The 27,131-nt window shown below is 37.0% G+C and overlaps 1 protein-coding gene across 2 annotated transcripts; it reads left to right on the top strand.

Moving 5' to 3' along the window:
- Nucleotides 1-1,086: 1,086 nt before the first annotated feature.
- Nucleotides 1,087-26,918, top strand: LOC105483857 (ubiquitin like modifier activating enzyme 3). Of its 2 annotated transcripts, XM_011744887.2 has the most exons (18): nucleotides 1,087-1,182; nucleotides 1,363-1,404; nucleotides 3,601-3,721; nucleotides 5,982-6,062; nucleotides 9,874-9,956; nucleotides 13,782-13,862; nucleotides 17,819-17,862; nucleotides 18,443-18,507; nucleotides 18,815-18,970; nucleotides 19,774-19,876; nucleotides 20,032-20,145; nucleotides 24,347-24,400; nucleotides 24,841-24,877; nucleotides 24,963-25,044; nucleotides 25,370-25,470; nucleotides 25,589-25,652; nucleotides 25,747-25,801; nucleotides 26,124-26,918. In XM_011744887.2, exons 1-18 carry the CDS (start codon nucleotides 1,163-1,165, stop codon nucleotides 26,210-26,212), a joined length of 1,392 nt encoding a protein of 463 aa, XP_011743189.1. In that variant the 5' UTR covers nucleotides 1,087-1,162; the 3' UTR covers nucleotides 26,213-26,918. The 2 variants fall into 2 exon arrangements, with proteins under 2 accessions (XP_011743189.1, XP_011743199.1); XM_011744897.3 differs by lacking the exon at nucleotides 1,363-1,404 and having other exon boundaries at nucleotides 1,116-1,182.
- The last annotated feature ends 213 nt before the right edge of the window (nucleotides 26,919-27,131 follow it).

Genomic DNA, 27,131 nt, shown 5'->3' with positions numbered 1-27,131 from the left:
CGGCAGCTACATTTACTGAGTACCCATCAGGCTTTATGTACCTCATTTCAGTGGCTCTCAAACTTTACCAGGGAGAATAACCCCAGGCTTTGCAGAAGGCCAGGGACGGGGGTGGGGAGCAGGGTGGTGGGGGTGGGGGAGGAGGGGGGGCTGAAAATTTGTGTAAAAAAATTCCCCAGTGACGTTGATCAGAAACTGTATTTTCAGAGCCACTCTGGATTTGACTTAATTACCAGTCTCACAAGGTGAATAGTGTTATGCCTACTTTACAAATGAAGAAATAGAAGTGTCTAAGGGTCTCATAGGTCATAACTGCGAAGAATTTAAAATCAGTTACTTTTGATTCCAAATCTCATTCTTGTCCCACTCCATAAAAGGAGATGTGTGTGTATGTATATATATACATTTTTGAACATGATCATTTCCCTCTACCCAGCCATTCAGATTCACAGTGTATATCTGTATTTCTGACTCTAGAAGAAAATAATTGAAACTTTTATTTTTTGATTTTTGTGATTGTTTTCCTTTATACTTTTTTCTTTGTATCTAAATATACACATTTGTCTCAGGAAAAAAGTTTTTAAAAGTCATTTCGTTTCCGCTGAACTTATCAAACAGAATGTGACATGAAAGTATTAATGCTGATTTGTACAAAGAAAATAATCTCCCACCCTACCACTGTAAACTGATTTAGATAAATTTATTATTCAAGTGAGTACTTATAAAGGCAAAGACTTTGGAACCATCCTGAAAAGCAGAAAGTGAAAATTTTCCTTGATCTTTGCCCCCGGAGGAAAGCTGTGGCATATTGGGATGGTTCTTCAGGAGTTTTTCATAGAATATACCAATATTTTATATAATTACGTATTAACATATAATTTGTATAAACGCATAATGTGTTATCTACATTTTCACGCTGCAGAGCAACATTATGCACTGTATAAGACTTACCTAATTAAGCGTAGGTAATTAAGATTATAATTACAGGGCAAGGCTTTAAAGCCCACGGGAGCCCGACAGCAGTCAGCCTCGCCCCTCCCTGCCGGCTCAGTTCCTGGCCTCGCCCCTCCCCGCTTCGCCGGCCCCGCCCCTCCCCACTTTGCCTGTCCCTCTCCTCCCCGCCCCGCCGCGCGGGGGCACCTGGGAAGAGGCGGAGAACAATATGGCGGATGGCGAGGAGCCGTAAGTACCGGGGCTCTGCAGACGCGCAGGGCTGGGCTGGGTTGTGAGAGAGCGCGGCGGTGGGCGGTTGCCGCCGCCACCCGGGATCCCCTCACCCCCCGCCCCGTCCCCTCGCCCCCCTCCCCTCGCGGCGCCCAGTGTGTAGCGCGATGCTGACCCTTCTTTTATTCTCTCTTTTAGGGAGAAGAAAAGAAGGAGAATAGAGGAGCTGCTGGCTGAGAAGTTAGTGCTGCCGGGAGGCCGGGGCCCTCTCCGGGGACCCCCGCCTCCCCCCACCCCAGGCCTAGGGGACCAGCCGCAGCGGGCCCGGGGGGCTGGGAGGGGGACACCCGGAGCGCAGGCCGCGCGGCCTCATCCCCTGATCCCCGTCCTGCAACCCCGGGGGCCTGGCGGGCCGCTCCCGGTCTCTGCCCGGTGCGGGCATCGGGGCCAGGCTGCACTGCCCCAGCTCTTGCAGGGGCCCTCCGGGGTGCCTGACGTAAAGATTTTGAGGAAGGACCCTTGTGCACTCCTCTTCCTCCATCCCAAATTGTCAGAGCCGTGACCCTGTGAAAAGGCAATCTACCTTAAACACACAGGAAAAGGGCACAAGACCGTTTTGTGACCTTTTGCAAACACTGAGACAGTAGTACTAATTGCAAACTTTTAATGATAACTCTACATGTCAGATATTGTGCTAACCACTCCAGTCATTTTGGCAAAATAATTGACTCTTAAAAGAGGTTGTTGACCTCAAACAGCCTATTTTTCCCACTTACTACACAACCTATTTCTTATCAGATGCTTAGTTCTATGCTGGTGAGACAGATTTAATCGAAGTGTTTTCTAACCTGGCCAGCGCCACAAAATTTACTCCCCTCCCTGCCTGGGCGGGGAAAAAATACTCTTGCATTGGTTATGGTGAGTTTGTAATTTCCGTGCCAGTTCCCAGTAGCAGTGCTTTGGTCTTTATGTATGTCCCTCAGATAGTTGCATTTCAGCTGCAAGAGGACTGGAATGACAAACTTAATTTCACATTCTTTCCTGCCTTTTATTTCCCTCCCACTTTTACATGAAATCACAAACATTGCTTACCATATCCCATGTACTGTACTGAGTCTGCTATGTGATTCTCTCTCCTCATGGCCGAAATAAGTAGCTATGAACGGCCTACAGATGAGGTTTATGGCTATGAATAATCTGCTCAAGGTCACAGTGCTGTTGATCGTGGAACCCAACACAGCTCTGACATCAAACCTATGGTTTTTATTGCTAGGCAATACTTCTTGGTCCCTTTTGTAAAAATTGGATATTACTAATGTATTTGACGGTAGAAACCGTGGGGTTATAGGAAATTAGAAAATTAAAAATAATCACAGCCAAACGTGAATCTTACACGAATTATAAAATAGATGCATTTTGTAGCGGAGTCCCACCTTATTCTGTTGTACGTTCTAAAAGGTTTCTATCTGCCTATCTATATGCCTATCTGTGGCGTAATTGTAACCTAAAACTTTGTGTTTAGTGGCAAGAAAAGCCGCCTCACAGTATTAAGAGATTATTTAATAAATTAGGACCTCTGCTAGGTGCGGTGGCCTCACGCCTGTAATCCCAGCACTTTGGGAGGCCGAGGTGGACGGATTACTTGAGCTCAGGAGTTCCAGACCAGCTTGGGCAACATGGCGAAACCTGTCTGTACTACAAATACAAAAATTAGCTGGGTATGGTGGCACGTACCTGTAGGCCCAGCTACTTGGGAGGCTGAGAAAAGGAGAATCGCTTGAGCCCAGGCGGGCAAGGCTGCAGTGAGCTGCAATCATGCCACTGCACTCCAGCCTGGGCAACACAGTGAGACTCTGTCTCAAAAAAAAAAAAAAAAAAGAAAAAGAAGAAATAACCTCTATTTCTGAGAAAAGTGTGTGAAAAGTCCTCGCATCAAAATGTTTTTTATATTATACCTTTGGAAAGGACACATAAATACTAAATTTGCATCAGACACATAAGCATCAAAATTCTCAAAGTGTGACTTTTTTTCTCTGTTGTATCTCATATTTCCTAATGCAAGTGTGTTGAAGCAACAGATTGAGGAATTTTGCAGTGATTTTTTTGTAAATACCAAATGTAGAGAAGTCAATTTCTCACACAGACCAATATCCTAAGTTGGACCTTGGATTTCTTTAGGAAACCAAAAACATGTAGACTGATTTATTTCATCCATTGGGTGAAATAAAAATAGAAACATGCAGTTCTTAACTTTAAGTGAATTGTATAATTGGCAAGAAAAAATTTCAAAGCATAAACATAATCACGTTGAATATTTCCCTTTTTATTTGAGCAGGTCTGGTGTGGTTACCTTTTCATTTGGGAATACCATAATAGTTGTAGGTGTTTTTTTTTTCGTACTGATCTTTGCAGCTGAATTTACTGTGTTCTGTGCAGAATGGCTGTTGATGGTGGGTGTGGGGACACTGGAGACTGGGAAGGTCGCTGGAACCATGTAAAGAAGTTCCTCGAGCGATCTGGACCCTTCACACACCCTGATTTCGAACCGAGCACTGAAGTGAGAAACGTTTATTTTTAAATAACTGCTCTAATAGTTTAATGTTTCAAAACTAATAGAATGCTTCCTTTTTAATTTGCTCTTACAATGAAAATACTAATAAAATTGTTTTGTGAAACTAAATTTTTCTTAAAATATGAAATTGAATATTCACAGCTGATTTTGTTTGAATGACTATTTGAGTCATCACATTTCTCATGTAATATAAGTTGAAAGTTTTCGTGAGAAAAATAACTTTATGACCTCATGTAAAAATTTAAAATTTCAGTTTAAAATGCTTTCTGAAACATACTCCCCTTTTGTAGTGCTACTGTGAGAAATTAATTTTGATAGGAATATAGATGTGCTTATTTAAATTTTGGAATTGAATTGGAATGAACATCTTAGCTTTGAGTATAATTAATTGCATGTTAAGAATTATGTGAGTACTAAATAATAGAGGCATAGAATTTTGGACTGATAGTGTCTTAAGGCAAGTGTTCAGTTATATGTGACTTATTTTTTTATTACAGGGTAGGGAAAAGTACTCTATAGCACATCTTTATGTCCTTTTGTATTTATAAAAAGATAATATTTTGAAATAGAAATATTGTGTTACTCCTATAAAATAGCATGCAAACTCTTGGTTTGGCCCAGTGTCTCATCTGAATAACTTTCTCCTTTAATGCTGGGCAGAATTGAAAGCATTACAAATAAAAAAAAAGAAAAAAAGATTTGAAAACATTAATTCTGTCTTTCTTTGGATAATACACCATATTTTCTTGTGCTTCTAAATTTTTTTTTTTTTTGCCTGATAATTTAAGATTATTACTTCTGTTAAATGATTGTATTTCTGCTGATAAGGAATTGTCTATCTCATGTTTTGTGAGTTTTGCTCACTTTATTCAAAAGGAGATGTTGGCCAGGTAAGGTGTCTCATGCCTGTAATCCCAGCACTTTGGGAGGCCAAGGCGGGAGGATCACTTGAGCCCAAGAGTTCCAGACCACCCTGGGCAACATAGAGAGAACCCATCTCTTAAAAAAAAAAAAAAAAAAAAAATTAGCTGGGCATGATGATACATGTCTTTGGTTTCAGCTACTCAGGAGGCTGAGGTGGGAGGATTGCTTGACTGCATCTGGAGGTGGAGGCTGCATGGAGCTCTGATCATGCCACAGCACTCCAGCCTGGGTGACACAGTGAGACTCTGTCTCATAAAGAAAAAAAAAACAGCCGTTACTCTCCCCACCCCCCCCCCCCCCCCCCACCTGATGGAGTTTTGCTCTTGTTACCCAGGCTGGAATGCAATGGCAGGATCTCGGCTCATGGTAACTTCTGCCTCCCAGGATCAAGTGATCCTCCTGCCTCACCCTCCCGAGTAGCTGGGATTACAAGTGCCCACCATCACACCTAGCTAATTTTCTATATTTTTAGTAGAGACGGGGTTTCACCATGTTGGCCAGGCTGGTCTTTCCTGACCTCAGGTGATCCGCCCACCTCAACCTCCCAAAGGGCTGGGATTACAGGTGTGAGCCACAGTGCCCAGCCCTGTTCTCTTTTTACCTTATTGTTTTAGTCCTTTAAAAACCTGGGGCAGTGCTTGATCTTCTGTTTTTAAAATTTTTAAACTTTTATATTTTTGGGAAGTCAGTTAAATAACTGAATTTGATGTTCTGTATCCCTTTCCAAAATTTAAAAAACAAACTAGAGATAATTTTCCTTGTTAAAAGTAGCCTTTTAATTTCATACAATAAAAGGCAGTTTAAAAACATTAACGGCTGGACACAGTGGCTCTTGCCTGTAATCCCAGCACTTTGGGAGGCCGAGGTGGGCAGATCACTTGAGGTCAGGAGTTCGAGACCAGCCTGGCCAACATGGTAAAACCCCATCTCTACTAAAAATATAAAAATTAGCCAGGCGTGGTAGTGCATGCCTGTAATCCCAGCTACTGGAGAAGCTGAGGCAGGAGAATCACCTGAATCTGGGAGGTGGAGGTTGCAGTGAGCTGAGGTCATATCACTGCACTCCAGCCTGTGAGCTCCGTCTCAAAAAAAAAAAAAAAAAAAAAAATTAACATTGAAACTTCTGAAATCATTAGAGTTTTAGAATTCCTGGTTCGATAGAATTCATAAATTTCAAATAATTGATCAAATACAAAGTCTGCTCTTTTTCCTAATTGCATTTTTTCATGGAAACATCAGAAACCATTTTAAAGTTTGTTGCTTTATTTATAGTCCTTGTGGTTATCACCCAGCTTTTAATATGCCTTTCCATTCTTTACAGTCTCTCCAGTTCTTGTTAGATACATGTAAAGTTCTAGTCATTGGAGCTGGCGGCTTAGGATGTGAGCTCCTGAAAAATCTGGTAATATACATATATATATAAATACATATTTTTTTCTTCTTTGTGATAAGTAAACCTTACTTATCTGTCATACTAGGAAATTTCTTGTGATTATTAACCTTTTCTCTTGAGCCTTTGTTAGATAAGTTTAGCACGTCAAATTCCAAATAGTAATTAAAATGGTAGAACTTTGGAACTTTTTAAATTCTAAAGCTCTCACCTATAAGGTTATTGATAAAATTTCATACTTCCATTTTTTTCTCTGATCTTTAACAAACAAATTTTGGTTCTTCCTGTGGCAAAACGCTCCTAACTTCAGTGAAGTAAATAACAAAACTGGTAATTCATATTTTAATGTATAGTTTCAAATAATTTATTATTTCTTTTGCTTCCCCAAATAACCCAGCTAGGCGGCTAAGGCATTGCCCAATTTAATATAGAGGGAGACATTGAGGTTTAGAGATGCTGACTGACTTGCTGAAGTTTTTCTGGATTATAGCTATGTGCCTGGAATTGAATCCAGGTCATCAGTTCTTAGTTAAGTGTTCTTTTTCAGTGAACCAAGACAATTGTGGACACCTAAGATTTGGGAAAGCTAAACCTTTACTGAACTTATTTCCATATATTTGGAAGTAAATTAAGTATACAATTTGATTTAATTAATTGGTTTCCTTGACTTTTTCTAATCACAAAATAACTTTTCATAAATCTTCATGAGTTTATTTAACACAAATGAGTAGAGGCAGAATTGGTTTAGAGTTATATGCTAGGCTTCTCATTGCTGTGTAGAAAAGTGGAAATGCTGGAATAGACTCTTTAGAACATAAAGCAGGTCACAGCCAGATGGAGGACCCTAATAATTGGCCAAGGGGTTTAAAGTTTAAATATAAACATAGCCACATTAGTTTTATTAAGAAACACTAATGTCACTTGAGTGAAGTTGTAAAAGTTTAAATATACTTCACTGTATTTAATGCCTTGCTGGGTTCTGTGGGGATTATATGTCATCATGGTCTCTGTCTTCAATGAATCTGAAGTTACTGGGGAGATAAATTTCACATGAAATGAATAGCAGTCTGTATGATAATACTCTGTGGTGGGATGCCAAAATGACAGTACCGTATCAAACATAAATACTCTAGCAGTGTGATAACCAAAGACTTATAGAAGGAAAGGGTTTATGGAGGATGGGCATTGGTTTTTGTTAGGTATTATAAATGTACCTATAAAAGTTTCCTAAAGCTTATTAAATTTTGAAGCCATTATTTGCAAATGTGATATTTACTAATTTTAAGTGTAAAATAATTGAAGATTAGATCTGAAGATTAGTCACCAAGCAACTTTGAGGACTGGCCCTGTTCTTTATTGCATTATAGTAATCTTTTACACAAAAGAAGAAAACTAAGGGTTTTCAATTTGACTCCTTGTTTTGCTTATTTAATTCATTGTAAGCCCCCTAAAGGCTCATTCTAATGAAAAAGAACATGATATTAGGCCAGGCACGGTGGCACACGCCTGTAATCCCAGCACTTTGGGAGGCCGAGGCAGGTGTATCACAAGGTCAGGAGATTGAGACCATCCTGGCTAACACGGTGAAACCCTGTCTGTACTAAAAACTACAAAAAAAAAAAATTAGCTGGGTGTGGTGGCAGGCGCCTGTGGTCCCAGCTACTCGGGAGGCTGAAGCGAGAGAATGGCGTGAACCTGGGAGGCAGAGCTTGTAGTGAGCCCAGATCACACCACTGCACTCCAGCCTGGGCGGCAGAGCGAGACTCTGCCTCAAATAATAATAATAATAATAATAACAACAATAATAATAATACTGGTTGAGCACATATTTATTGAGCCTCCTCCCCCATATGCCAAGCACCATTTTAGATGCTGAAGATACAGCATTGAACAAATAGAGATGTTTGCATTGGTGGGCTCACATTTTAGTTGAATGAAAAAGTAAGTATATAGTATGTCAAATGGTGTGAAGGGAAAAGGTTTACAAAAAGGTGCTGTTTGAGTACGAAGGTGAGCAAATGAGCCATACAGATATCTGTAGGAAGAATATTCTAGTTAGAGAGAATAGCATGTACAAAGCTATGAAGTGGAGCACTCCTGTTTGTTCAAGGACTGCAAGATGGCTGTCATAGCTAGAGCAGAAGTGGGTTGGGGGAGCATTTTTGGAGACCATATCAGAGAGATAATGGGAGATGGAGGAGCTTGGAGTGGATATCGCAAAAGACTTCGGAGGTTATTGTAAGTGCTCTGGCTTTTACTCTGAGTCATGAAGTCATTGGAGAGATTTATGCAATGAGAGACTTGACTGACTTTTCACCTAGATCACTGAGGCTGATGCATTGAGAATAGACTAAGGGAAGAGCAGGGAGGGGGAAGAAACAGACTAATTAGGAGATTATTACAGTCCTCTAGACAAGAGACAATGTGACTTGGAACAGGATGGTAGCATTGGAGGTGGTGATAGGTGGTCAGATTATGGATATATTTTGAAGATGGAATCAACAGGATTAACTGATGGATTGGTGGTGTGCTGTGAGAGAAAGAGAGGAATCAAGGATGATACAACAGAGTTTTTGCTCTGGGGGCGGGCACCTGGAAAGATGGAGTTACTGCAATGAGGAAGATCTGGAAAAGAACAGATTTGGTTGTTGTGGTGAGCAAGAGTGATCAAGTTTGGTTTTGGAAACTGTTAAGTCTGAGATGTCTGCTAGATGGTCTGTATCTTATAAGATCATCTGAGATCACCAGAACAAAGCACAAGGCTGCTCTGAATTCTAGCCAGTAAAGTAGGAGGAAAACTGAATGAACTGGAAAGCAATTTTTAAAAAGTGTTCAAATTCTCATGAGTGTGGTGACCAAATGAAGAACATGTTTTAGGGTGGAGGAAGTGACCCACCCCACCTAATACCTCAGAAAGGTAAGGTCAGATAGACTGAGAATTGGTCATTGGAGTTAGCAACACGGAGGTTATTGGTGACCTTGACAAGTACAGTTTCTGTGGAGTGGTTGGGGCTAAAGTTTGAGAACAGTCAGGACTTTGAAAGCACAAATATGGATAAGTCTTAAAGATCTCTTGGTACATAAAGGGGTACAGAAAAATGGAGAAATTATTGTCAAGTTATTTGATCATCTAAGTAAACTGACCAAGACCAGAAAATCAATTAGTTATTGAGACTTATTTTTTTCAGTTTTTTACATCTGCTGGTAAATTTGAATGTGGTTGTAGTATTAGAATTCATGGCATTGTTATTGAAACCTAACAGGTTTTTTGTTTTTTGCCTTTCCCTACTTTTTAAATTGCTTGCTCTTGACTCAGTGTCTTTTAAGATATTCCTTTTACATATACAGTCTACCTATGTGTGTGTTTTTATATGTCTTATAATAGTTACCATTTCTGAATTGTGGCATGCTTAATGTTAAGTAAACTAAGATAAAGCTTGTAGGAATTGCTTTTAATAATTATTTTGAAAAAATAATAGCAAGCATAGTAAAATTAAAGTATCCATCAATAGCAGTGAAGCAACAAATTTTACAGATGTGTTTATGGAATTATATACATATGTAAAATAGTTTTAATCTGTATAAATTTTGAGTTGTTCTCTTTTGGTTATAGATTATTTGAAACTAAGTAAGTGTACACTTTTGACCTGTTCAAGAACTCTGAATTTTATATACCTGGCAAGACTCTTTTTCAGCCATTGAATACAATTACACAGAATTTATTACTGGGAATTTGTAGACTTAAGACTACATTGAAAACAAATATTAACATATTTAAATGTGAGGAAACTTCTGCTTAATTGGATTGTTTTTGTTCCCACAGGCCTTGTCTGGTTTTAGACAGATTCATGTTATAGATATGGACACTATAGATGTTTCCAATCTAAATAGGCAGTTTTTATTTAGGTAAGTTTTAATATCTTAGTGGTTTTCTTTTTTTAAGCTCTGATAATCATTTGAACTTGTACATTGCAGTTTACTAATTTTTAAAAATGACTGAGAGGATAATACAAATTTTATTTTAAAAAAAAACAAAACTACTACTCCCCTTTTAGGTAAAGTTTTGTAAGAAAATTTCCGGCATCTTGGTGATAGTAGTTATGTAAACAAATACATGTTTTTGTTTTTTCAAAGAGGTCTCCTTCCAAAGGTTTATGTGATTTTGGGGAATATCCTCAGGTTAACTGTGCTCTGAAGAAAGAAAAGAACGGTAGCTCTTCTTCTAGTTGATGTCAGAAGAGAATACTGGCTGGAGTATTAGGCCCTAGTGAGAGATTGGCGGGGATTTGTGAGCCAAGGTTTGAATGGTGACTAGAGCAATAAAGTTGGGAAAGAGTTTGAGCTTTTCCTACAAGGGGAAAGAAAATGGAAAATCGAGGAGAGAAAAACCAGAACCAGTTGGAGTAGAACAAAGAGGGATGGTTACCTTAGGCATATATGGAATATAGAGAACATCAAGGAGTGATTTGTTAAAGATGAGTTTAAGAACAGAAGTAGAGGCCAGGCATGGTGGCTTTTGCCTGTAATCCCAACACTGGGAGGTTGAGGTAAGAGGATTGCTTGAGCCCAAGAGGCAACAAAGGGAGACTTCGTCTCTACAAAAAAATAAAAAAATTATCTGGCTGTGGTGTTGTGCACCTGTGGTCCCAGCTGCATAGGAAGCTGAGGTGGGAGGATCGTTTGACCCCAGGATCTCGAGGCTGCAGTGAACTGTGTTCATGCCACTGTAATCCAGTCTGGGCAACAAAGCAAGACCCCATCTCAAGAAATAAATAAATAAATAAATAAATAAATAAATAAATAAATAAAACCCGAAAAACAAAAACTGAAGTAGGCCATGTATCCAGACATGAAGAAATGTTCATTCATGAATTTAGTATGTAATATTGAGGGGGTTTGAGTAGCTTAGGTAAAAGCATGTATTTGTTAGTCAAAGGATACAGATACATAGAGATAAGGACTTTTATTTTCTCTCTCTAGTTAGTAAGTTTGCGTCTGGTACTGACAGTGCTCAAATTGTTCTGGGTAGGCCGGGCGCGGTGGCTCAAGCCTGTAATCCCAGCACTTTGGGAGGCCGAGGCGGGCGGATCACAAGGTCAGGAGATCGAGACCACAGTGAAACCCTGTCTCTACTAAAAATACAAAAAATTAGCCGGGCGCGGTGGCGGGCGCCTGTAGTCCCAGCTACTCAGGAGGCTGAGGCAGGAGAATGGCGGGAACCCGGGAGGCGGAGCTTGCAGTGAGCCGAGATCGCGCCACTGCACTCCAGCCTGGGCAACAGCGTGAGACTCCGTCTCAAAAAAAAAAAAAAAAAAAAAAAAAAAAAAAAAAAAAATTGTTCTGGGTATATAAAGTTGAGCTAGCCAAAAAGGTAACATAAAATTTTTGGATAGGCATAAAACCTCTACATTATCTTTGTGGAATATCTTAATGAGACTGAAGTATGGATTAAAATAAGTCAAGTTAATGAAGTGTAATTGCAGTGTGACCTTTATGTTTAACTCGTAAGCTTTATTTTTTGTTTGTTTTTTAACCCTTGAAATTTCCCTTCTCTATAGCAAAGTTTGTGGGCTCTGTCCAGCTTGTCAAATTTTGAGTTGTGAATGCTCTGAAAAAGATCCCACTGAATTGATTGGTTATTGATACAGGCCATACCCTTTAATTTGTGGCTAAAATGGTTGAAGATGGTAATAATGATATGTAGCAAGTACTTCTAAACTATCCATATTATTCATTTAATCTCAACAACCTCAGGGTAGATTCTTGTGTTCAACGTTAAATAATTTGGGCAGAGTGTCCTGCAAGGATGATGTGTGTGAAAGGCCATTTTATTGAGGTGGAGCAATCTGATCGCTTCATCCTGGAATGCTAAATTAACAAACAGTTCCCAGAAACCATCTAGGAGTTCTTTTGTTTGGGATCTGCTGTAAAAGCACATAGAATATATTACTTAAAATAATCTTAGAAGTCTGCTTTATCCCTTTTACATACCTAAGGAGCTTTCTGTGTGCAGAGCCATTGAATGCAATACTGAAATTAAGTTCTTTGATTTATGACAGGGCCTTTTCTATGTAAGTTAGTACAAAGTGAGGATAAAACATTTACCAAAAGTTTTGAATCAAAAAAGAACAGTGCTTTAGCCTGGCACGGTGGCTTATGCCTGTAAGCACAGCACGTTGGGAGACTGAGGTGGGCAGATCACTTGAGGTCAGAAGTTGGAGACCAGCCTGGCCAACATGGTGAAATCCCATGTCTGCTAAAAATACAAAAATTAGCCAGGCGTAGTGGCTCATGCCCATAGTCCCAGCTATACTCTGAAGGCTGAGACAGAAGATTTGCTTGAACCTGGGAGGCAGAGGCTGCAGTGAGCCGAGATTGCGCCACTGCACTCCAGCCTGGGCAGCAGAGCGAGATTATGTCTCAAAAAAAAGAAAAATTGACATGCTAAAGTGTTTTTCTTTGAAATTCCAGATTTTTTTTCTATTAAGCACACGATTTATTATTTTCATTTATTTTAAAAGTATTTACTCTCTGCTAGATATGAAGGAATATGAAGAGAGTAAGAACATGGTCACTTTCATCCAAATAATAGTCTAGTGGGTATCATAGACATATATAACAAACAAATATGTTATGAAAAAAGTAATAATGTTCTTATTATATACGTGGAGTGATTTCTCTGAGGAGAATATGGAAATATTAGGAAAGAAAATACCATTTGTATAGAACTTAGAGGAGGAAATTCATATCCTTTCCTATCCATATGTGTGGTTATTATTTAAGAGTGACCTTTTGAGGCTTTATATATTCAGCTTCTTTGATATAATAGTAACATTTGCAATTTTATCTGACACTTTTGGAATTATTCTTTCTTTAAAAACATGGTGCTGGGCGTAGTTTCTCACGCCTGTAATCCCAGCACTTTGGGAGGCTGAGGCAGGCGGATCACCTGAGGTCAGGAATTCGAGACCAGCCTGACCAACATGGCTAAACGCTGTCTCTACTAAAAATATAAAAACTAACTGGGCATGGTGGCAGGCGCCTGTAATCTCAGCTACCTGGAGGCTGAGGCATGAGAATTGCTTGAACCTGGGAGGTGGAGGTTGCAGTGAACCGAGATCGTGCCACTGCACTCCAGCCTGGGCAACAGAGTGAGACTCCATCTCAAAAAGAAAAAAACATGGTTACAACTTCTTTTTTTTTTTTTCCATTTTATATAGGGTTCAGTGAGATTTTTTTTTTCATGTAGCTCCTTAGGGGACACAAAGTTTGCTGCTTAATCAGCATACACAGGAAGAAGGGGATAAATGAAGGTTCTTGCATCCCAAGGATGAATCTTATTGTGTATATTTCAGCCAAGACCTGCGGAGTAACACCATAAGGTTCTAAGCTCTAAGAGTGGGATAATTTTTTACAGTGGAAAGTGGCCAGGAATCATAGCATTATTATGCTTTATCTGGGAGGAAGAACACTGTTCAGATTTTCACTTAATTAAAGCAATACTTAATTAGACTTGTCATGTTAATTTGGACCGTCAGCAAGCGTTGACATTTAAGGTTAAGTGACCGTTTACCAAAAGTTATTACTGAAATCAAAATACTTAGGCCAAAATATTCCTTCTAAATTTCCTATAAGTAAACTTACTGTGAATTTATTTTTATGTTTGAAAATAAGTTATGTAGATCATATAGATTTATAATATGAATTATAATTTAAATATTTTTCCTGTAGGCCTAAAGATATTGGAAGACCTAAGGCTGAAGTTGCTGCAGAATTTCTAAATGACAGAGTTCCTAATTGCAATGTAGTTCCGTATCCTTTTGACAAAAAGAAAATTCTTAATTTTTAAAAGCTTTTTTCCTTTATTATAAGAGATATTTAAAAGAGAATACAGATAAGCAAGAGGGAAAAAAAAAATCAGCAGTAGTAACTTTATTACCGAGATAACTGCTGGTAACATTTTGCTATCTATTCTTCCAGTCTTTTCTTTACGGTTATATAAGTATTTTTTTGGCCCTGATTTTTAACTTAAGTTTATAAAGCCTGTTTCATCATCTACTTTATTTTGCATTATTGCCCTTAATCAGTATCAATTACATATCTCCTTTACTAGAGTGTAAATTCCTAGACTGGATCCAATTAATCTTTGTTTCCTTATAGTAGCAGACAGAGTAGACAGTCAATATAGTATTAGCCAAATGGAAGGTACTTAAGAGCAAATTTATTTTTACAATAAATATGTCTTTAAAAAGGAGTATTTACACTGTAGTTTGAATTTAGATCTGGAGAACTTTTGGCATTTTATAGAAAGTCAGAAGATGTGATTTCTATGTAGGAAGTCCCACAGAATTCAAAATCAACATACCAGTGAACTTGTGAAAACTAACGTTAAATACAATGCCATTTACAAGTGCTTACAAATAAAAATAAATACTTAGATGTAAACTAACAAGCTAAGTAAGATTTATATAGTGAAAAACTACAAACTGCTGATGAAAGAAATCAAAGAAAATCTAAATAAATGGAGAGATAGTCCATCTTCAAAGATTGGAAGATTAAATATAGTAAAGATGTCATTTCTCTGTAAATTTGTATACATATATACCATAGTTTCTATTAAAATCCCAGCAAAATTGTCGATACAGATGATCTTCTTCTAAAATTTACATAAACAAAGGAATACCTACTACAGTTCTGAAAAAGAAAGTGGGAGGAATCACTATCCAAATTGTAGACTTATTATATAGCTGTAGTAATCCAGACTCAGTGGCATTATCAGAGGGATATATAGATGACTAGAACAGAATAGGGAAGCCAGTAATAGCCCCATATAAGTATGGCCAATTTGTTTTTGATAAAGATGCAAAACAGTTCAATGGAAGAAGCATAGTCTTCAACAAATTGTACTGGAGCAATTTCATATCCATAGGCAAAAGATGAATTTTGACCTAAACATCTTATACAAAATTAACTCAAAATGGATTATAGGTATAAATATAAAATGTAAAATGGGCCAGGCATGGTGGTTCATGCCTGTAATTCCAGCACTTCGGGAGGCCAAGGTGGGTGGATCACTTGAGGTCAGGAGTTCGAGATCAGCCTGGGCAACATGGTGAAACCCCATCTCTACTAAAAATACAAAAATTAGCTGGGCACAGTGGCATGTACCTGTAATCCCAGCTACTCAGGAGGCTGAGATGGAAGAATCGCCTGACCCTGGGAGACTGAGGTTGCAGTGAGCTGAAATCGCACCACTGCACCCCAGCCTGGGTGACAGAGTGAGACTCCATCTCAAAAAAAAAAAAAAAAACCATAAAATGATAGAACTTTAGGGTTTGGTGGAGAGTGCTTACGTCAGCCACATCAAAAGCAAGACCTGTAAAAGGTGGGGCATGGTGGTGCAGATCACTGAGGAAGCAGTGAGCTTTTGTCACACCACTACAGAGTCCTGGCTGTTTGGGAGGCTAAGGTGGGAGGATTGCTTGATGCTAGGAGTTTGAGGCTATAGTAGGCTGTGGTCATACTGTGAATAGCCACTGCATTCCAGCCTGGGCATGATGTAGTGAGGCATCATCTCTAAAAAATTAAAATAATTTTGTGTAAAAGCATGACCAATACAAGGAAAAAATTGCTACAATGAACTTCATCAGAATTAAAAACTTGCTGTGTGAAAGACTGTCTTAAAGGGATGAAGAAAAGCCACAGACTGGAGAAAATACTTGTAAAGCATCTGACAGGACTCATATCTAGAGTATATAATGAACTCTAAAAACTCAACAGTAAAAAAAAAATTCAATTAGAAAATAGACAAAAGATAGGAAGAGATATTTTACTAAAAAGGATGACAAAAGCACATGAAAAGATATTTCACATCAAACCAAGACCACCATGAGCGATACTGTTATACAGCTATTAGACAAAAAAAAAAAAAAAGCCAGTGTCAAAAGGTTGTATACTACATGATTCTGTTTATATAATATTCTTGAAATTACAGAATTACAGAGATGGCTGGGTGTGGTGGTTCAGGCCAGCACTTTGGGAGGCTGAGGCGGGAAGATCACTTGAGCCTGATTGTTTGAGACCAGCCTAGGCAACAAATGAGACCCTATTTCTGTAAAAACTAGAAAAATTAGCTGGGCATGGTGGCACATGCCTGTATTCCCAGCTATTTAGGGGGCTGAGGCAGGAGGATCAGTTAAGCCCAGGATGTGGAGGCTGCAGTGAGCTTTGATTGTGCCACTGCACTGTAGCCTGAGTGACAGAGTGAAACCCTGTCTCAGAAAGAAAAAAAAAATATGGAGCACAGATTAGTGGTTACCAGGGACTAGGCATGGAGGTGAGGAATGGTCTGACTGACTATAAAGACATAGCAAGAGAGAGATCTTTGTTGTGGTAGAATAGTTATGTGTGTTGCCTGGGGTGGTGGTTACACAAATCTATGTGTGTTTAAATGACAGAATTATAAACACACATTGTACCAATGTTCTGTTCATGGTTTTGGTACTGTACTATAGTAAGATGTAACTGGGAAAGGTGCATGGTACCTACCTATACTGTCTATGCAACTTACTTATTTTGAAATCTATATTATTTCAAAATAAAGAGCTTAAAAATGCAAATACAGGCCCCTGTAGGGAAAAAGGAAGAATTGAGTTGGTGGGGGTGGGTTGGTTAGTGGGGGGCACTCAGTTAGTCTATCCCCATTATGTGGGTCTGGGAAACTTTGGGTATTTTCTAGAAACCCAGATTAGATTTCTTAGTCTGACTCTTGGTTCCCTGATTGTCATTCCTCCACTGTTTGCGTTGTTTGTTTTTTGACCTCTTTGTAGCTGTAGCTTCGGTCTCTTGCTTGCCTAGTATTCAAAGGGAATAGAGGTCTGAATGGCTGAGGGCTAGAATTGAAATTATTGTTCATAGCTTTATTTGTAGGCAAGAATTAAAAATCTAGAGGAAGCATGGATTGTCCCTTTTTTCTCTGTATTGCTTTTAAAAAATTTATAGTGGACTATTTATCTTCACTTTAGAGAAGTAGCATAATTTATAAATTATTAAACAATTGCTCCATTCATTAGAAAAATTAAAACAAGTTTTTGCACACATGTGCTATTAAAATGTTAAGTGCTATATTGACTCACCCACAGTCAATTTTGAATGGGGTTTCCTTTTTAGCCTCCAGGGATGGGAAGACTGGCAAGGGTTTGGTAGGGAAACTTGAAAACTGAGTTAAATGAGAAAGGTAGAAAAAATTCATACTTTGTCTCCTCCCCACAAAAAATAAAAACAGTAAAATCTTTACCACCTGAAAAAGCTTTGAAATTTTGTGTATGTTAAAAAAATGAGCTTTGCAGTAACTCTTAAAATCACCTAGCAAATAGGAACTATAATGTGCATCTTTCCTTCACTAAAACATTTATTGCATCTCTTCTTGATGCTGATGATTGAAGATACACATTCTGCTTTCCTGGGACTTACGGTTTTATACAAAAACCAAAGCAAAGTAGAAAGTATACCTCCTACCAAAGGCATAAATATAATGATATGGGGGTTCAGGAATGAGAAAAAGTAAGTAGTTAGGGGAGGAATGGCAGAAAAGTTTTGTCAGAAAGGAGAGTTGTGTTCATTTAGTCAGATTCCTTGAATTCCACTGATGTGAACATTGATTACTTATTTCTTGTTTTAAATATACGCAGAGTGTGTTCCTTATGGCATTGTCAAAATCATTTTAGAAATTAAAACTTAGCCGCTTAAGTTCCTTTACTTATATTCAGACATTTCAACAAGATTCAAGATTTTAACGACACTTTCTATCGACGTAAGTTTTTTACTTGAAATTAAATGCTCACTAGATTCTCAGAATTTTTTAGTTGGTAGCTGTTCGAATATTGCTAGCTATTTGAAGGCTGTTTCTTCACTTGCTTTCCTCTCTCACAGTTGGCTTTTCAGTAATGTTGCTGATAGACTGAAAAGAGAGTGCTAGTTTTAGCTGACATGACTAGCTACAATTTTCTATGCTGACCTGAATGAGAGTTCACTCAAGGAATAGGAACTCTGAGAGCATATGTAGGATTACAATAAAAAGTGCTTGTGGTTTTTTGTTTGTTTCTTAGAAAGTGCAAATTATTTTTTGCAAGTGCTTTTTTTTTTTTATTAGTAAACTTTATTTTTTAGGACAGTTTTATGTTTACAACAAAATTGAACAGAAAATTTTTGAAAACTTGGGTTCTCATAGAGCTTGGAGCTTCCTTTTCCCACAAACACACAACCTTCCTAATCAACATCCTGCACCAGAGTGGTACATTTGTTGCAGTTGATGAATCTACATTGAAAGATCATCATGCAACTGCATATTTAAAAACTAAAGTTGCTTTTTTTTTTTTTTTTTTTTTTTGTAGAATTTCATATTATTGTATGTGGACTGGACTCTATCATTGCCAGAAGATGGATAAATGGCATGCTGGTAAAGACTTTGGTTTTGTTATAGTTCTCTGAAGTTCTTGCTGCTGTGCTTCACATCCGCAAAATTAGAATTGATATCATATTTTTGAAAAATCAGAGTTTAATTTTGAATTAAGTATATTTACTTCATTGTTTATTGCCAGTCATTGGTTTTCAGGTGAAGACACAAATTGTTAATATTATAATCCCTTGATTTGATACATTGGTATTCAATAGCACAACCGACTCATAGAATTACTTGAAAGCATACTTCTTCTTTTGAATTCTTATCCCCTTCTCCTTTAAAGCCCTTCAAATTGTTTTCCTAGATATCGCTTCTAAATTATGAAGATGGTGTCTTAGATCCAAGCTCCATTGTCCCTTTGATAGATGGGGGGACAGAAGGTTTTAAAGGAAATGCCCGGGTGATTCTGCCTGGAATGACTGCTTGTATCGAATGCACGCTGGAACTTTATCCACCACAGGTAATCAAAAAAGCACCTGTATTTCTTTTATAGTATCTTGGCATGGAATTAGGGATTAATTATTAAGTCTAGTTAATATTTAGAAATTTTAATTAGAGGTAGCTGTATTTTAAAAATTACACTAAGAAGAAAGATAAAATATGAAATTCTGCTCTATTTGAGGAAAGATATGAACCGAGTACCTTGTTTTGATACTATTCTGCTTTCATACTTTATTTGTATTTTTTATTTGGGGAGTAGATATCAAGTAGAATTACAAAGCTGTATATTGATGTCGAGCTGTAATCTATGTGGTTTTCACCTGTATTTATTTCAGGGAAATAAAGATACCAGGGATGAGAATGATCTTTCCAAGGATGGGGCTTTTTGATTTACATACCCGCTTTAAAGAACAGTTGAAATTTTGAATAATAAATGTAAACAATTTTATGAGTATTCACTTGGGATTCACTTAGCTCTGAATTTGCTTTTGTTTTGGTTTGTTTTATACTTAAATATTAGGTAAACATAACAAGGTCTTCATATTTGAGAATCTGTTCAGTAGTTTTCTTCTCATAGTCTAACAAAGCTTAAATTTTATATACCTTGTAAATGTAAGGCAAACCTGTCTTTATAGGCACGTCAACCTAAGTGACATGACTCAGATAATCTATATTAGTTTGAGAGGCATTTTTAATGGTATACAATATTTTGAGTTGAAACAAATTATATGAAACTGTTAAGAACTAGATCATAACTGGAAGTTGCATTTTAAAATAATTCATCATTTAAAATTCACTAAAAAGGACAAACTGTGGTTTTAGGTTAATTTTCCCATGTGCACCATTGCATCTATGCCCAGGCTACCAGAACACTGTATTGAGTATGTAAGGATGTTGCAGTGGCCTAAGGAGCAGCCTTTTGGAGGTAATAAACCTAATTTAATAATCTAGGATTACATAAAATACGTATTTTTTCTATATTATTCCTTTGGATAATTTCATTAAAAACATACTGTTTTATGATTACATATTCCTGTCTTTTCTCTCTCTCTCTCTCTCTTCGTTTTTTTTTTTAAACAGAAGGGGTTCCATTAGATGGAGATGATCCTGAACATATACAATGGATTTTCCAAAAATCCCTAGAGAGAGCATCACAATATAATATTAGGGGTGTTACGTATAGACTCACTCAAGGTAAGTCAATGAATTGTCATGAATTATGATGTTGGGATGACTTAGGGCTGGGATGCTTTCAGGAGAATAATTGGTAAGTGAGTTTAGACAGTACCGTCCACTTGAAGTTCAGTAAAGGTACCATGTAATTATAGTACTTATTAGCTAGGGGGAATTTAATAAATTTATTGAATCTTACTTACTTAGGCTGTAAGTCATCCAAGTCAAACTGTCCACTTTATCTTCCACTGAATTCATGACCTCCTAGAGACAGTCTGTTTCACATTTGGACAGGACTGTTAGGCAAGTTTCTATATATTGAACAGAAATTGTCTTCAGGCCAGCTGCTGTGGCTCATACCTGTAATCCCAGCACTTTGGGAGGCTGAGGCGGGCTGATCACCTGAGGTCACGAGTTCGAGACCAGTCTGACCAACATGGCAAAACCCTGTCTCTACTAAAAACAAAAAATTAGTTGGGTGTGGTGGTGCATGCCTGTAATCCCAGCTACTCAGGAAGCTGAGGCAGGAGAATCGCTTGAACCCAGGAAGCCGAGGTTTCAATGAGCCTGAGATTGCGCCATTGCATTCCAGCCCAGGCAACAAGAAACAAAACTTCGTCTCAAAAAACCAAACAAACAAAAAAATGGAAATCGTCTTTGGTTTGGTCTGAGTGTTGTCTCAGTACCATATACAATCTAATTCCCTTTTAAGTAATAACTTTTAATATATTGAGGACAGTGATCACATCCTTTGCACATTTTTATCAGTGCCATAAACCTCCCTAGTTACTTTCTTTAACCCTGTATTAGTTCATAAAGGAATAATTGAGACTGGGTAATTTATTAAGGAAAGAGGTTCATTTGGCTCATGGTTCTGCAGGCTGTGTGAGCATGGCACCAACATCTACTTGGCTTCTGGTGAGACCTCAGGAAGCTTTTACTCATGGTGAAAGCTAAGGGAGATGGCAAGGTATGTCATATGACAGTAGAGGAAGCAAGAGAGAGAGGAGGCTATACCAGGCTTCTTTTAACAACCAGCTCTTGCATGAACTTAATATCGCAGGGAGCGCACCAAGCCATGCATGTGGGATTTGCCCTAATGGTCCAAATACCTCCCACTAGGCCCCACCTCCAACACTGGGGATCACATTTCAGTATGAGATTTGGAGGGGACAAATATCCAAACTATATCCAACCCTTTGATATGTTGTACAACTTCAGGTTCTCATGTTGTTTTTCTCTAATCATATTCCAGCTATCCATATTGGTTAACTGGAATATAGTTAGAGAAAACAACTTTTCCTAATTGTTCAGGCCAGCATGCAGCATTATGTGACTGGTCTTATTTTAGATAATAGACTTCTGATAACTGATGCAGTCTTAAAGGAGAGCAGGTATTTATGTTATTGTTTGTTCGTTGTTTACATTGATGCTCTACTTTCGATTCTTTGATGTTACTAGCCACTGAAAGCTGGATGTTTTGTCCACATATACAATTGCTAAGCCACATCTGCCTATTATAAACTTGGCAGTTTGGGGAGTGTCTTTTTTTTTTTTTCTTAATATCCAAGTATAGGTCCTTGCAAATATATTCTTAAAATTCAACCTGCTTTTTTCTCTTTATATGTATTCTGCCAACTTACCTGGTGTTTCTAGTTTCCTGTTTTGATAATTATATATTTTATTTCTTTTTCAAATAATTGATTAAAAATTGTAATAAGACTGAACTGTCTGAGAACAGACATCTGAATCATACTTCTGGCCAGGCCCTTTTAGGTTTATCTCATTCTGTTCATCAGACCTCCTTGAGTACTTTGTATTTCTTTATCTTGTTCACGAGGATGTCATGAAAAACCTTTCCAGATCCTCTCCTGAAGCCTAGGTATACTATCTTTTGCATTTTCCTGAGTTGCTAAGCTAGTCATAGTAGCCAAATGAGGCTACTCCAACATGATTTGTCTAGTAACCAGTCATGCTCAATTGTAGTGATCGATGTTTCCAATCTAGTTACAGTTTCCTTTTTTAGAATTTTGCCCAAGATCATTACCAAATTCACCAGAATGAGCTTTGTCTTCTTTTTGAAAATCTGCCATTTCTCTCCTGTGATTGTTTCCTTGTATTTACTGATCTCATAACATCATTTTAAAATTCCATTTTATACTTAATCCTTGTTGCCCTCTGCATTCTCACTACACTGACCTGCTTTGTGTTTCTTGAACACACCAAGTTCATTTGTACCTTAGAGCTTTAATACTCCCCAGTTCCTTTCCTTGGATCCCCTCAGGCTGACTCCTCATCTCTTAGGTGTCTGCTTAGCTAGTTTTCCTAATCATTCAACCTGAAATGACTTCTGAGCCATTCACCATTCTATTTTTTTGGTAATTGCTCAGAACTAATTAATGGTAGCCTCATTCTCCTATGCAAAGAATATTTCATACTTACACTATCTTACATCCTTGCCCCAGGACCAGGACCATTGCTGTTATTGTTTACAAACAGCTCTTTCCTCAGGTCGTTTCATGGCTGTATCTTTCTCATGGCTTAGGTTTCAGCTCAAATTGTCACCTCTCCAAGGAGGCCTTCCCTGACCATTCTGTCTAATGGGCTGCATCCTTCATTCTCACTCTAACACATACCTCATTTTCTTCATAGAACCCTTCGATATCTGAGGTGTTCCAAGTATTTACTTTTGTGTTATCTCCCCTACCAAAATGAAATCACTATATGAGCAGATACTTTTTTTCACTGCTACTGTGCACAACACCTAGAATGGTGTCTGCAGCATGTGTTACACATATTTGCTAATTGTTAGAATTCACAAATGAATTCAGTGTGTGCTAATCAGGAACTGTAAACTCCCCATTTTAATATGCAGTCTCATTCATCCTTCTTTACCTTTTACCAGGGCTTGGTGTGTACTTTCTAGCCTGATGAATGAGGGCCTCAACAAGGAGTACAGAAAGAGAACTGGAAGTGAAGTTGCACAAGCCCGTGGTTCTATCTGTTCTGTGATTTTCCCCCTTGTTCTCAGTGTAACAGAAAGTTACCTTTCTGCCCACTCTAGCTTTTTTTGGTCAAAGGGCAGGGGTATGGGTGGCAGGGGTTGGAGAAAGAGGGGAGTCCTTACCATTTTGGCAATGTTCTTACTGGGCAGCATCTCTTATACTCTTCACTGTTTGTGACTACCACTTCCTCCTTTCAGTACATCCTGCTACATGTGGTTCACTGGAGAGCTTCCAGTTTAACCATCATGCAGTTTATCTCTTTTTAAATTTCCTCTTCTCCAAAACTATAGAGAATCGTATGGTCACAGTCAACTTTTTAAAAAAGTTTTCCAGCCTTCGTAACTAACTGTCTTTCATGTCTTCTTAACTACTTGCCGTTTTTCCTTAAGTTTTTGAAACCTGCCTATACTTGGAGTCTTGGGAACACATCTTATAGTGCTTCCTCACACTCTGAAATAGTATGGCTACTTTTTCCTGAAGTTTTTGTCTTCTAAAATGAACAATTCAAATATAGTTATAAAGTGGAGTATTTATTTTGTACTTTTAAAAAATGGTTTAACGTGGAGCTTTGTTTATTCCTAATATGTGAATAATACTGATGTGAAAAATGTGGAATTGAAGTAGAGAACTGTACTTAATATTTTGTGTAGCCTCAGTTGTAAAAGATAATAAAGGGCAGCGTTTCTTTTTTTGTGAATGTTTGTGAATCAAATGACTGAAACTGCTATAGGAATAATTAGATAACACTTATTCTTCATGGTGTATCAGTTAATATCTGTGTTCATATACCATCCCCACCTCTTGCTAAGTATATAGCTGTGGATAAATTATTAAATTTCTCTCAGTCTCACTTATGTTTAAAATCAGAGTAATTAACATGAGGATGTTATTAAAATTAAATAATATCTTATTTAGTCTTTACATTGTGCCTGGAACATAGTAAATACTCTAAATTGTTAACTTTTATGATGTTATTGTTTCACCTTTCTGTAGTACTTACTTGAGAGAGTTTTCTTTGCTACAGTAGCTTAAGATTCTGAATTTACTACAAAATGATGGGGATGTGAAAGATTGTTTCATGGTTAAATTTATTTTCTGGCTTGAAAGTCTGAAAAATCAAGTTTTAGAAAATGGTATTTAATAATCATGCCTTCTAATTTAAGAGAACTCTTTCATTTTAAAGAGATGACCATATTTTAATTGATATATTTTTTCAGGGGTAGTAAAAAGAATCATTCCTGCAGTAGCTTCCACAAATGCCGTCATTGCAGGTGAGGAAAAAAAGGCCATCACGTAGTTTATTTTGCTTCCTTTAGTTTTTGACGTTGCTGCAGCTTTTTTACGTTGTAGGAATTTGATATCTTCTTGGATGGGTTGTGTAACTAAGCTGTCGAAAAAGAACTAGCCATTAGACTTTGCATATTTTTTTCTTACATTATATCTTAAGTTCTCTGCAGTCAAGAGACATTTTAGTTCCATTTGAAGCAGGCCGTTTATTAATCTGATAAACAAGAAAAACATGTAATGTTACTCTATTACTTGAATCACACAAAACAAATATAAAATTTGTTACTTTCTCAGTTTTTAAAAATTGGAATATATCTTTTTTAATGAAGAGCCAATGTAGATTTATCTGTTCTGATTTATAACTGACTTTTAACATGCCTGATTTCCATTGAGTTAAAGAACCTGTATTTTCTCCCCCCTTCAGCTGTGTGTGCCACTGAGGTTTTTAAAATAGCCACAAGGTAATGGGTTTCATTTTTAATATGTATGTAAATCCATGTTTTGACTTGGTTCAATTATATAAAGATGAACATTTTTTCATTACAGTGCATACATTCCCTTGAATAATTACTTAGTGTTCAATGATGTAGATGGGCTGTATACATACACATTTGAAGCAGAAAGAAAGGTTAGTAGTATTAACACATTTTTGATCATGCATATTTTGATTTTTAAATATTATTGGTTAGAAATTTGAACAAAGTCACCCATACATTTTCTAACTTCCAGAACTCTACTTATTATGTATCTTTTGCTTTATAGCCTGAAATAACTCTATAACAAAGTAATTTAAAAGAAATGGTCTATTATGAAAAGCCAGGCTTTAAAGCATAAAAATTTTTTCATAGGAAATATGCATGATTAGAAAACAACCTGATTTTTATTTTATTGTTCATAAAGAGACTAGTATTGGTACATGTGCTGCTGTAATTTGTTGTGTATTATGTGTGTAGGAAAACTGCCCAGCTTGTAGCCAGCTTCCTCAAAATATTCAGTTTTCTCCATCAGCTAAACTACAGGAGGTTTTGGATTATCTAACCAATAGTGCTTCTTTGTAAGTATTGTAGATTTTTGTTATGTCGTAAAATCATCTTTGTGATTTTTGAAACCTTAGAAACGTTATCTTTTGATAAAAATGATGTTTGATGCTTCTCTCTCTTCATAATCTTCAGGCAAATGAAATCTCCAGCCATTACAGCCACTCTAGAGGGAAAAAATAGAACACTTTACTTACAGGTTATCAATGTGTATTTTTAATTTTTTTCAGAAAATTATATCAAGTTTTATTTTACTTTAATGTGTCTTACATTAAAATAATTTTGTTTTCTAGTCGGTAACCTCTATTGAAGAACGAACAAGGCCAAATCTCTCCAAAACATTGAAAGGTATTTTAAATAGGGTATTTACTAATTGTTTTTTTTTTCTTTTCTCTCTTTTTGGTGAAAGTAATCAGTGCTTGTTCTAGATTTCCTCTTAATGCCTTGTATACGGTCCAGGTAATAATTATAACTTTAGACATTAATAGAATTAATTGCTCTTTTAGTAGATTATTTTAAAATCTCTAAGATATCAAATATTACTCTGATTAAAGAGGATTGGATTTTCATGTTTTTCTAGACCATAATACTCTATAGTTTGTTTATGTGTGTATTATCCTTTCTGTTGAGATTTTTTTTGCTTGTATTAATTATATTTTTTCTGTTTTAGAATTGGGGCTCGTTGATGGACAAGAACTGGCAGTTGCTGATGTCACCACCCCACAGACTGTACTATTCAAACTTCATTTTACTTCTTAAGGAAAATCTCCACACAATAGAAAACTTATGGAAATAATATACTTTGTGGATGCTAAGAAGTTTAATTGATGTTATTTTTAGCAATAGTGTTGCTGCGATTTGTCTTTTTTTATATAATGAACCACTCTTTTTTAACTTTGTAACTTGCCCTTGAAGACAGAATTTTGGTGTTGGTGCTTGTAAGCATTTTCGTTAATAATATGAGAAATGATACCTGGAGAGAGAGATTATGAGCAAATGTATTGCTTCTTTTAGAGGAGGAGGCATACACCCTCTTTTGTGTGAATTTTGTTATTATGGTCAAAGAATGCATTCCTAGTTTTCATTTGAGCACCCAAATACACAAAAGATTTCCCTTTAAAGAAAATAAAGAATTAAGTTTTAAATAACATTAAATTTTACAATCCGACATCTGGAGTATATTGAACATAGGCTATTTCTTGATTTAATACTCATTTAATTGTGGCCATCCAAATGAATATTGCAGAATTTATCTTGTCCATAATAATTTGTAAATGGTGTTATAGCTGAATACCTGTGCATGAAAATGGGCAATATTTTCATCTGTTTACTTATAGTGCCATAGAGGCCAATATGCACAATATTAACTAATGCCAAGACATGGCTGTTTAAAAAATTTAATGTTCAAACAGTTATCACTGATGCTTTTGCACTATTTATTAATAAAATCATATATTGTATACTTCTTTCACTGAAGTTTTTAAAAGTACATTGAAGGTAATCAGTAGTTCCATGGTAATATAGGAATAATTTTTAAATGTGTAGCAGAATTACATCAAATTTTTATTTCTCTTAATACTTTTGCTACAGCGATTTCTATAGTAAAAATTTACTGGTTTAATTTAACTTGCTGTATCAATAATATAATTTTTTTTTTTGGAGACAGTTTCACTCTTGT

The sequence above is a fragment of the Macaca nemestrina genome, chromosome 2, assembly GCF_043159975.1.
Source record: "Macaca nemestrina isolate mMacNem1 chromosome 2, mMacNem.hap1, whole genome shotgun sequence".
Classification (NCBI taxonomy): Eukaryota; Metazoa; Chordata; class Mammalia; order Primates; family Cercopithecidae; genus Macaca; species Macaca nemestrina.
Note: the sequence above shows the minus strand (reverse complement) of the source record. Positions and strands in the feature narration are given on the sequence as shown.